Here is a 12,900-nt window from a genome sequence, read left to right as displayed (position 1 = left end):
ATTTATCTTATTTGGAAGGCCAGTTCTTTAGACTGATATTGGAGAGGACTCTATGTGCATGCATTAAAGTTACACAAGATAGTTCATCTGTCTTTCAGAAGTTTTTTTTTATTGTCTCAGTTCTAAAAACTAACACACTGACAAGAAAAATATGTTACGCAGTGCATACTTCCATAACAGAATATGCTGGGAAGGGGCAACCCTTCTGACTTATCTTGGAAGAGGTGGCTGGTGTTAACCCCCCCTCCAGAAAATACACCCCCAGAGAATAACCCTGCTGAATACACACAACCCACAGAATTATTTTCTATAGGGGGAGGGAATTTTGGTACTTGTGTATTATATGCCACTCACTCCAGTTTATTCTGTGTAAAACTTGAGAACAAACCCGTTTCTTTGAAGTACAAAGACAAGTGACAGAATAGATGTAAAATATATAATTTGGGCTATATATTTGCACATGAAGGAGGAGGGGGGGGGTAAAGTATTTGGACAGTTTGAAGTCAGAAAACAAATCTTACTTCGTAATATGCAGAATAATTGTACCTAAAACATTTTGCATGCAGACCCAATATGCTTTACCCCCCCCCCCAATGTACAAATATATAGCCCAACTTTGTTTCTAAAGTAACAAAGAAACTGGTTCGTTCTCAAGTTTCACACAGCATAAACTTGAGTGAGTGGTGTATAATACACAAGTACCAGAATTTTTCATGGAGAGAGCCAGATTTCCTGGTACTTTTAAAAAAGGATCAGAAATTAAATTTTAAAAAAAAAAGTTTTTTCAAATGAAAGTAAGGAGCAGCATCAAAACTTAAAACAAACAAAAATTATTACGTATATGAAAGGAGTTGCCCCCTCCACAAGACCCTACTCTTTATGCTAAAGTTTTGACTTTTTGTTCTAATTATTTAAGAACAATTCCTGAAATACAACAGCCATTTAATTAGAATAATAAGCTTTGCTTTAAAATTCTATAAAAAATAAAACTTTAGCATAAAGAGGGAGGTCTTGAGGAGGAGGCAACACCTTTCGTAATAATTTCTGTTTCTTTTAAGGTTTGATGTTGCTCCTTACTTTCAGTTAAAAAACTTGTTTTTTTTATTTAATTACTTACAGATAGAATTTTGCTAATGGGAAACATACAGAACATGTTTTTTAAAGAAAAGTAAAGAGCCTCATTAACCAAAAATGAGCAGAAATAAAGTCAAATAATCTTCAAAGTAAAAACTATGAAGTCTAATAGAACACAAACAAAAACATATAAAAAAAAAAAATTTTCTACAAAAAAGACTCACTAAAAAATAAACAGAAACTAATTTCAAAAACTTTTTTCACAAAACAAGTTTTTCAAAGAAAAGTAAAGAGCTCCATTAAGCCAAAAATGAGTAGAAATAAATTCAATATTTTTCCAAGCATAAAAGTACCACAAATCACCATCAATAAATGAATTAAAACCAAAACACGCAAAAAATACAATATGTAACCAAGTCAAACTCAAAATGAGCAAAAATTAACATGAGCAGGGCTGACAACCCCCCCCTCATCTTCTCAATACCAGAACAAAATTTACACTTTACTGAAAACAGAATACATTTTTAATGTTTTCACCTTTTTGACTTTAATAAATAAATAAGTATTAAGACTATATATTAAGACCACATTTGTTATAGCGTGAGATGTCCAGCCAATATATATATATATATATATATATATATATATATATATATATATATATATATATATATATATATATATATATATATATATATATATATATATATATATATATATATATATATATAAGGAATAAATATCAGAATGTGTATAATAACTGACAATACACAGTTATTTGGTTTTCAGAAGACATGGGGGTGCTGCTTTTAATTTTTGCTTGTTTTGAGTTTGAGTAGGTTATCTATTGTAATTTCTGTTTGTTTTGAGGTTTCATTTATTTATAAATGGTGATTTGTGGTAGTTTTACACTAGGAAGATAAGAAAAATAGACTTGTAGAATTTGGCAATGCTTTTATCCATAAAATCTTGAACAGTAAGAATTTGTTGGTTCCCAAAGCCAACTATCCTTGCAAAGGAAAGCTAAACCTTGGTAAACTTTTTGGTGTCATATGTTTTTAGCTTAATTTTGGTGATTGTTTGCCTAAATTTTTTTTTTTTAATTTGGCACCTACTACTGCCAAAAATTGCAGACGTTCATATAGAGGTCTTTTAAAAATGGATTTACGCTTTTTTCTATGTTTTAAGATACTTATAAAAAAAATTATGATACTTATAAATTTTACTATTACATTGCTTAGTGCAGAAGAGGTAAAAAACAGCAATTTTGAAAATTTGGTTTTCATAGTTTTGAAAACCACATTGGCCTGCCATGACAAAAACAAATAAAAGAAATAAGACAAAGAATGGGGTATTTTAAGGCCAACAAAATACTAGACAAAAAAATGAATATTCTGGGAGGACAACAGCCTTCCTTCTTTAGCACTATAAGAGAAATTAGAAGAAAATTCAAAGATGTGAACAAAGCACCTCAGATGATTAGGTGAACAATTAGTATATTTGTGAATAGCACTAAAAAGATATCAAGAAATGTTTTCACCTTGTTTCTGAATCATGTATATATTTAATGCAGCTTATTATTATCTTGGAGTTTAGTTGAGTTTGCCAGATGAAAGTTTTAGGAACTAATAAAGTGTCTAAGATAATATAGGAAGGTGGTCTCAAGCTACTATCTCTGCCCTTTCTTTAGGCTATTTCTAGGGCTTGGAAGATTTCATTGATGACAAGTGAAAAGCCTACAAATTTAAATATTAAACAAAAATGTATATCAATTTAAGGTTTTGAGACTCTTTTTCATTGGCTCTTATTTAGGAAAATGTAATTCCTAATATTTTAGAAGGCTTTTAAGCCACACAAAAGTTTTGTTTTTTTAATTAATTTTGCAAATTTGTAACACCTTACACAAATTCATGATTGAGGAAAGGTGTGACCCAAACACTTTCCTTGTGTTTCATTTGTATAGTAGATCTATTTCTCAAGGTTTTAATCTTTTAACACAAAGTAAAGCCTACAAATCATGAAAGACCAGTGCCCTTTTTAGGAAAAAGAGGTGGGAGTAGGTAGGCTGCCATAAAACGCCTTCCTGTGACACAATTGAGGCTCTGTGTCTATTTTTAAAAGTTTCATTCACCTGGATCAACTGATATACTTTCTAAAATAGAAGAAAGAACCTAATCTAGGGTCTTGATTTATTTTGAAAGCTTTGTGAATAGGGAAGAAGCAGGGATAACCTAAGAGCTTGAAAACACCTCTTTAAGACACAATTACATCTTGGGTTTATTCCTGAAACTTTCATTTTCCTAGATATTAGTGCTTTATTCCCACTTTCCAGGAGGATACATTTTAAAATTCTGAAACCTAGCCAAACATATTCTACAATATTTACCAATATCATTCTATAAGGCATTTCTATAAACTTTGAACCCCCCCCCCCTTGACAGTCAAATATATATCATGAAATTCCTGTACACTGAATTTGCTGTTGTACTGCTTGATTACCATCAACTTGAAGGAAAGAGTCACATATGAAAAATATAGTGTATATACAATTTAAAGAGGCCTATATATCTGACTATTAAATCAGCTGATTAAAGTTTATTGGTATACCTTAATAAAAGATGTTAGGAGACCTAGGCTAAGTATTTAAGAATGTTTCAAAGTAGTTTTCAGAATTTCATATTGTTTCCTTCTGAAGATTGGGAATGTAGCAGTGGGCTCTTACCTATTCCTTAATCAACTAGGCCTAGACTACACTCTCAGATGGTCTAACAAAAATCCTTGGTCAATAGGACTATACAAAAGATTCTAAAGGCTAACTGATACATGGACAAATTGAGTACACTACTCAGTTCTTTTTTTATGCTCTTTCTAGACATAGTGATAAATTTACTTGCAAATGCAATTGCCACCCCCCCCCCTGTTGGTCCTATACAGCCCAAGGAGTGAGCCATTTTAAAATTAGGCTAAAAGAAAACACAACAAAAAACTAAATTATTACTTCATAATATGCAAAATCTTACCTTAAATTACCTTAATGTTTTTATTACTCAGATTGGTATTTGCCTAGAGAACTAACTGGAGAGAAGGAAACATGTAAAGAAAACAATTCTTACTTCATAATATGAATAATAATCATAGTTAATACATTTTGCATGTAGCCTTGCTATACTTCACCTTGAACCCCCCCCCCCCCAAGGTGTAAATATATAGACTAAATTTTATATTTTGTATCTTAAGAATACAATTTTTTCTTCATAATATCCAGAATAATCAGTGCATGCAACCCTGGTATGCATTATCCCTAACCGTGTGATGTGCAGATACATAGCCCAATTAGGCTACATATTTCTTATCTATTCTCCTAATGTGTCTCAGTTGTTTCAACTCATGTATCTATAAATTGAATCAACTGTGACAAAATAAAACTGCAAAAACAAATTACAGGTGGCAGAATACATTGAAAATATATGATTTGGGCTGTATATTGGTACATTAGGGGTGGGGGATAAAGTATAGCAAGGTTGCATGCAAAACGTGTTACCTCTGATTATTCTGCATACTATGCAGTAGGATCAAATGAAAGTAAGGAGCAGCATCAAAACTTAAAACAAACAAAAATTATTATGTATATGAAAGGAGTTGCCCCTTCCACAAGACCCTTCTCTTTATGCTAAAGTTTTGACTTCTTGTCCCAATTTTTTAGAACAATTCCTGAAATACAACAGCCATTTATTTAGAATACAGGTAATAAGCTTTGTTTTAAAATTCTATAAAAAAATAAAACTTTAGCATAAAGAGGGAGGTCTTGAGGAGGAGGCAACACCTTTTGTAATAATTTCTGTTTCTTTTAAGGTTTGATCTTGCTCCTTACTTTCAGTTAAAAAACTTGTTTTTTTTATTTAATTACTTACAGATAGAATTTTGCTAATGGGAAACATACAGAACATGTTTTTTAAAGAAAAGTAAAGAGCCTCATTAACGAAAAATGAGCAGAAATAAAGTCAAATAATCTTCAAAGTAAAAACTATGAAGTCTAATAGAACACAAACAAAAACATATAAAAAAAAATTTTTCTACAAAAAAGACTCACTAAAAAATAAACAGAAACTAATTTCAAAAACTTTTTTCACAAAACAAGTTTTTCAAAGAAAAGTAAAGAGCTCCATTAAGCCAAAAATGAGTAGAAATAAATTCAATATTTTTCCAAGCATAAAAGTACCACAAATCACCATCAATAAATGAATTAAAACCAAAACACGCAAAAAATACAATAAATAACCAAGTCAAACTCAAAATGAGCAAAAATTAACATGAGCAGGGCTGACAACCCACCCTCATCTTCTCAATACCAGAACAAAATTTACACTTTACTGAAAACAGAATACATTTTTAATGTTTTCACCTTTTTGACTTTAATAAATAAATAAGTATTAAGACTATATATTAAGACCACATTTGTTATAGCATGAGATGTCCAGCCAATATATATATATATATATATATATATATATATATATATATATATATATATATATATATATATATATATATATATATATATATATATATATATATATATATATATATATATATATATATATATATATATATATATATATATATATATATATATATATATATATATATATATATATATATATATATATATATATATATATATATATATATATATATATATATATATATATATATATATATATATATATATATACGAGGGCAATCTCAGAAACTAACCTCCGGTTGATTGAAAAAAATACACCAAGTTAAGTAAAAATATTTTAATATATACATCTTACAACTACGTCTTTTTTTCGACATAGTCTCCTAACGATTGAGGCACTTATCGTATCTCTTCACAAGCTTTGAAATCGCTTCTGCATAAAAATCACCCGCTTGTGCCTTGAGCCAGCCTGTGACCGCATCTTCGAGCTCTTCGTCGTCATCAAACCGCTGGGACCCGAGCCATTTCTTCATATGCATGAAGAGGTAGAATCGCCTGGTGCCAGATCTGGGCTGTAACGTGGATGGTTGAAAAGTCCCACTTGAAGGACTCAAGAAGGGCTATTGTTCTGTGAGCAGAGTGAGGACAGTCGTTATCGTGGAAAAAAACGATACCAGAAGTTAGCATACCACCGCGTTTGTACTATATAGTCCGTTATAATGTTTTTAGTGTTTCAAAGCACAGCTCTTAACTAATGGTTATCTCAAGGTACAGGAATTCAACCAACAACACCCCATTGGCATCCCAAAACACCGTTGCCATCAGTTTTCTGGCAGAAAAATCTTGCCGGGCTTTTTTGGTTTGGTAGGCGAATCTGAATGTGCCCACATCTTTGGCTGTTCTTTTGTCTCAGGGTTCATGTACTTAATCCAGGTTTCGTCACCGGTCCTGATTCTGTTTAAAAATGGTTCTCCTTTATCCTCATAACGTGACAGAAAGTCTAATGCAGAGGCCATTCTTTGAGTTTTGTGGTGGTTGGTAAGAATTTTGGGCACCCATCGTGCACAGAACTTACGGTAACCCAATCTTGCTGTCACTATCTCGCACAAAAGAGTCTTAGAAATCTGTGGAAAATCAGTAGACAACTCCGCCATTGTGAAACGTCGATTTTCACAAACTTTTGCATCAACTGTCTGAACGAGTTCGTCAGTCACCAAGGATGGTCTACCACTCCTCTCTTCATCATGAACGTTTTCTCGTCCCATTTTAAATAAACGTACCCATTCACGGACAACTCCTTCACTCATAACTTTTGGTCTGTACACGGCACAAAGCTCACAATGAATAGCAGCTGCAGAGTATCATTTGGCTGTAAAAAACCTTATAACAGCACGCACTTCACATTTGGCGGGATTTTCTATTGCAGCACACATTTCAAACTACCACAATAACTAAACTAGCACAGGTACGATGTTCACTCGACTACGGCTTGATGCCGACTGACCTGCTGAGCGCGTGAATGCACAGATGTCGCGCTACTCCCCCCACTACACGCACTGTGACCAATCGGAGGTTAGTTTCTGAATTGCCTTCGTATATATATATATATATAAGGAATAAATATCAGAATGTGTATAATAACTGACAATACACAGTTATTTGGTTTTGAGAGACATGGGGGTGCTGCTTTTAATTTTTGCTTGTTTTGAGTTTGAGTAGGTTATCTATTGTAATTTCTGTTTGTTTTGAGGTTTCATTTATTTATTAATAGTGATTTGTGGTAGTTTTACACTTGGAAGACAAGAAAAATAGACTTGTAGAATTTGACAATGCTTTTATCCATAAAATCTTGAACAATAAGAATTTGTTGGTTCCCAAAGCCAACTATCCTTGCAAAGGAAAGCTAAACCTTGGTAAACTTTTTGGTGTCATATGTTTTTAGTTTAAATTTGGTGATTGTTTGCCTAAATTTTTTTTTTTTTTTTAATTTGGCACCTACTACTGCCAAAAATTGCAGACGTTCATATGGAGGTCTTTTAAAAATGGATTTACGTTTTTTTCTATGTTTTAAGATACTTATAAAAAAAATTATGATACTTATAAATTTTACTATTACATTGCTTAGTGCAGAAGAGGTAAAAAAACAGCAATTTTGAAAATTTGGTTTTCATAGTTTTGAAAACCACATTGGCCTGCCATGACAAAAACAAATAAAAGAAATAAAGACAAAGAATGGGGTATTTTAAGGCCAACAAAATACTAGACAAAAAAAATGAATATTCTGGGAGGACAACAGCCTTCCTTCTTTAGCACTATAAGAGAAATTAGAAGAAAATTCAAAGATGTGAACAAAGCACCTCAGATAATTAGGTGAACAATTAGTATATTTGTGAATAGCACTAAAAAGATATCAAGAAATGTTTTCACCTTGTTTCTGAATCATGTATATATCTAATGCAGCTTATTATTATCTTGGAGTTTAGTTGAGTTTGGCAGATGAAAGTTTTAGGAACTAATAAAGTGTCTAAGATAATATAGGAAGGTGGTCTCAAGCTACTATCTCTGCCCTTTCTTTAGGCTATTTCTAGGGCTTGGAAGATTTCATTGATGACAAGTGAAAAGCCTACAAATTTAAATATTAAACAAAAATGTATATCAATTTAAGGTTTTGAGACTCTTTTTCATTGGCTCTTATTTAGGAAAATGTAATTCCTAATATTTTAGAAAGCTTTTAAGCCACACAAAAGTTTTGTTTTTTTAATTAATTTTGCAAATTTGTAACACCTTACACAAATTCATGACTGAGGAAAGGTGTGACCCAAACACTTTCCTTGTGTTTCATTTGTATAGTAGATCTATTTCTCAAGGTTTTAATCTTTTAACACAAAGTAAAGCCTACAAATCATGAAAGACCATGAAAGCCCTTTTTAGGAAAAAGAGGTGGGAGTAGGTAGGCTGCCATAAAACGCCTTCCTGTGACACATTTGAGGCTCTGTGTCCATTTTTAAAAGTTTCATTCACCTGGATCAACTGATATACTTTCTAAAATAGAAGAAAGAACCTAATCTAGGGTCTTGATTTATTTTGAAAGCTTTGTGAATAGGGAAGGAGCAGGGATAACCTAAGAGCTTGAAAACACCTCTTTAAGACACAATTACATCTTGGGTTTATTCCTGAAACTTTCATTTTCCTAGATATTAGTGCTTTATTCCCACTTTCCAGGGGGATACATTTTAAAATTCTGAAACCTAGCCAAACATATTCTACAATATTTACCAATATCGTTCTATAAGGCATTTCTATAAACTTTGAAACCCCCCCTTGACAGTCAAATATATATCATGAAATTCCTGTACACTGAATTTGCTGTTGTACTGCTTGATTACCATCAACTTGAAGAAAAGAGTCACATATGAAAAATATAGTGTATATACAATTTAAAGAGGCCTATATATTTGACTATTAAATCAGCTGATTAAAGTTTATTGGTATACCTTAATAAAAGATGTTAGGAGACCTAGGCTAAGTATTTAAGAATGTTTCAAAGTAGTTTTCAGAATTTCATATTGTTTCCTTCTGAAGATTGGGAATGTACCAGTGGGCTCTTACCTATTCCTTAATCAACTAGGCCTAGACTATGGTACACTCTCAGATGGGCTAACAAAAACCCTTGGTCAATAGGACTATACAAAAGATTCTAAAGGCTAACTGATACATGGACAAATTGAGTACACTACTCAGTTCTTTTTTTATGCTCTTTCTAGACATAGTGATAAATTTACTTGCAAATGCAATTGCCACCACTCCCCCCCCCCCTGTTGGTCCTATACACAGCTCAAGGAGTGAGCCATTTTAAAATTAGGCTAAAAAAAAACACAACAAAAAATTAAATTATTACTTCATAATATGCAAAATCTTACCTTAAATTACCTTAATGTTTTTATTACTCAGATTGGTATTTGCCTAGAGAACTAACTGGAGAGAAGGAAACATGTAAAGAAAACAATTCTTACTTCATAATATGAATAATAATATGAATAATTCATAATATGAATTATGTGTGGCATGCAAGGTCATGGAGAGAATCATAAACAAGCGTATCATTAACCATCTTGAGGCCAACTCACTTATCAGCAGTAGTCAGCATGGTTTTCGCTCAATGAGATCGGTGGACACAAACCTTCTTGAGTCATATAGTCTTGTAACTGACCTACTAGAGAGAGGATTACCTGTGGATATAATATTGTTAGACCTAGCCAAAGCATTTGACAAGGTTTGTCACCGATACCTCATTCACAGGCTACTTACTCTATCTGTTAGGCCACAAGTGGTCAGTTGGACAGAGGACTTTCTGAGGGACAGAACACAGCAAGTGAAAGTGATAACTGGACCAAATAGCCATGTCCTTTCTGACAAAATCAAAGTCACTAGTGGGGTTCCCCAGGGCAGCGTCCTGGGCCCCACCCTGTTTAACATCTACATAACTGAGCTACCCCTCATCACCAGCAACAACACCACCCTATATGCGGATGATTCGAAACTCATAGGTCCTGCCAACACCTCTTCCTCCATCCAATCCCTCCAAACTGATCTCAACCACATGTGCTCTTGGGTCAAAAGATGGCTGCTGGAATTCAACGCAGAAAAATGCAAGGTCATACACTTTGGACACAAAAACCCCAAACATCAGTACCTCATGACCCAAAATTCTGGAAGTCACCACACAATTGAGCCTGTCCAGGAGGAGAGTGACCTTGTCGTCATCGTTGACTCCTAGTTGAAATTCAGCTCCCACTCACAAAAAATCTCAGCCAATGCTAGTAGAGCCCTAGGCATCATCAAACACAGCATCACCAGTAGGAGTAAACACGTAATCACCAAACTCTACAAAGGATTAGTAAGACCTAGACTGGAGGTGGGGATAATACTGGCCACCCCTTGATTCAAAAAGGACAAGGCAGTTCTTGAGCAAATCCAACGAAGGGCCACTAAGATGATTGTCGGCATGGAAAACAAAACATACAGTGAACGGCTGAAGGAACTCAACCTCCCCTCCTTAGTATACAGACGGAAACGTGGAGACATGATCCAGGCGCACAAACTCCTCTCAACCACTCGAGAAAATGAGATCCTGGAGATCGACACCTCCCACAAAACACGAGGACACCTTAGACGAATCCGCAAACAGCACACTACAACTGGAGCAAGATGCAATTTCTTCTTGAATCGGATTGAGAACCTCTGGAATAACCTCAAGGAGGACACTGTTGCTGCTGAATCAACAGATGCTTTCAAATGCCATCTGGATGCTGAGTGGAAAGATACACCATGGAAGTTTGACTGGGAAGCACCAGAATCTTCCACCAGAACTTAACCAACTACAACAGTCATCATAAGGAGTGATTCAACAGGATCGAAAGTCCTTATTTCACTCCAAGCTGTGATTTAAGGTAATAATCATAGTTAATACACTTTGCATGCAGCCTTGCTATACTTCACCTTGAACCCCCCCCCCTAAGGTGTAAATATATAGGGTAAGACACCCAGTAGTCGGCCACCTGCCTATTCTTGGACAGAATCTTTTATACTATTTTAATGACCAATTTACAATGACCCGTTTGTATGTCCGAGTTTAGGCAGAATTGTCACTTGTTAGTAAATTCAAAAATAGGAGGTGCTGTACAAGTGAAACTATTTAAATTAGTAAACTTCTTGTTCAGAAATTCTTCAGAAATTTTTTGATACAAAAATTAAGTTTCTAGGTGGTATAATACAGTAATTAGAGTAGTTTAAATGTCAAAAAGTTTTCAAAGTGATTAAAGTGTCCGACTACTGGGTGTCTTACCCTAGACTAAATTTTATATTTTGTATCTTAAGAATACAATTTTTTCTTCATAATATGCAGAATAATCAGTGCATGCAACCCTGGTATGCATTATCCCTAACCCTGTGATGTGCAGATACATAGCCCAATTAGGCTACATATTTCCTATCTATTCTCCTAATGTGTCTCAGTTGTTTCAACTCATGTATCTACAAATTGAATCAACTGTGACAAAATAAAACTGCAAAAACAAATTACAGGTAAAGTTTAAACTTACCTCTCATTTATATCAGAACTAAAATTTAGTTTTAGTTTAAAAATTAAAAACCACAATTAAGTTGGATAAATGAAAATAGTAACAACAAATTTTGCAGGTACTCCTTCAATATACCCACTCTTTTATATATCTCAAACTGAACACTAAATGAAAAACCCATTAGGAAAATACAATGTATAGCATGGTTTTAATTGCATGAGACAAAGTATTGTCTTTTTTTGGGGGGGGGGGTGTATCTAGGTTTGGTTTTTATATTTTTGTCATTTTCAAGAGCTCAAAAAGGGCTTAAATTTGAATTTCCAATAAAAGTCATTATTATATTTGTAAAGAGCATAAAAAAAGGCATTGAGCAGTATACTCACTTTATTTGTAAGTCAATAATATGATTTGTGAAAAATATACCATTCTAGGTAGGCCTATATATTTCCACAATTAGGGGGGTGGGGGTATACATTCTGCAAATATATAGGCCCTAAGAAATTCATGAATTCCTTAGAAAACTGGAAAACAAGGAAAGAAGTAAAGATAAAGGCTCTCCCCCTGCAAAATGTGTTAACTAGGGCCTAGGATTATTCTTCATATTATGGATTGAGAATTGTTTTCTTAATATGTTTCCTTATGTCCATCTGAACTCCTAGGCTTAAAATACTATTTGGCTAATTTAAAGATTTGTAGGCCTATACACTTTCAAATTAGCCATCTGATGGTGTCCCAATTCATTAGTGTAAACAAGAATTGAGTAGTGTGCTCACTTTGTCAGTATTAAATAACGTATTTATTTACCAAATCCTCTCGTAAAGAACTTTACCACTAGGTTTTACGTAGGCTATTGAATCTCACAACACAAGATTGAATTCACCGGCAATTCAATTATATAATTTAAAAAACAACACAACTTCACGCCACGTATTTTATAGTCAAAATAATTGCCAAGGATAGATGACGTCTTATAAGGAAACAGTTGCGTTTTCCGCTGATAAGTCAGATTCGAGAAACAAGATTGACAATTTATTGCCAGTAATAACTCATCGCAGCACCAAGCCGCCTGAGGCCAATAAAGCTACGCACACTCCTCTTCCATCCTAATTCATTCATAGCATCCCTCTTTACACTCTTCGAGGAAGCTCCCATTTCCCTTAAATCTTTCTTTACGACGTCCACCCATCCCAACTGCAGACGACTTGCTTTCTCTTAGCCCTAGACGGTTGTCCGAAAAGGACAACCTTTGGCAATTTGTCATTCTTCATCTAAAGATCAACCTTT

The 12,900-nt window shown here is 33.7% G+C and overlaps 2 protein-coding genes across 4 annotated transcripts in view; both read right to left on the bottom strand.

Annotated features, from left to right (window-relative positions):
- Positions 1 to 12,539, bottom strand: part of LOC148954455 (ferrochelatase, mitochondrial-like) — a 113,703-nt gene extending 101,164 nt beyond the window's left edge. The window contains exon 1 of one of the 3 annotated variants that reach the window (XM_089087100.1): positions 12,421 to 12,539. The gene's annotated coding sequence lies outside the window, so the exon portion shown is untranslated. Of the gene's footprint in view, positions 1 to 12,389 lie in introns of all 3 variants that reach the window. The other 2 variants (XM_089087101.1, XM_089087102.1) reach the window with 2 other exon arrangements.
- On the bottom strand, positions 6,358 to 6,843 carry LOC148954456 (histone-lysine N-methyltransferase SETMAR-like). Its single transcript, XM_089086276.1, has one exon. The coding sequence runs from the start codon at positions 6,841 to 6,843 to the stop codon at positions 6,358 to 6,360; it is 486 nt and encodes a 161-aa protein (XP_088942402.1).
- Positions 12,540 to 12,900: the final 361 nt, after the last annotated feature.

The sequence above is a fragment of the Artemia sp. Qi Xiang Cuo genome, chromosome 3, assembly GCF_049724085.1.
Source record: "Artemia sp. Qi Xiang Cuo chromosome 3, ASM4972408v1, whole genome shotgun sequence".
Classification (NCBI taxonomy): Eukaryota; Metazoa; Arthropoda; class Branchiopoda; order Anostraca; family Artemiidae; genus Artemia; species Artemia sp. Qi Xiang Cuo.
This window is presented reverse-complemented; position numbering and strand designations above follow the sequence as displayed.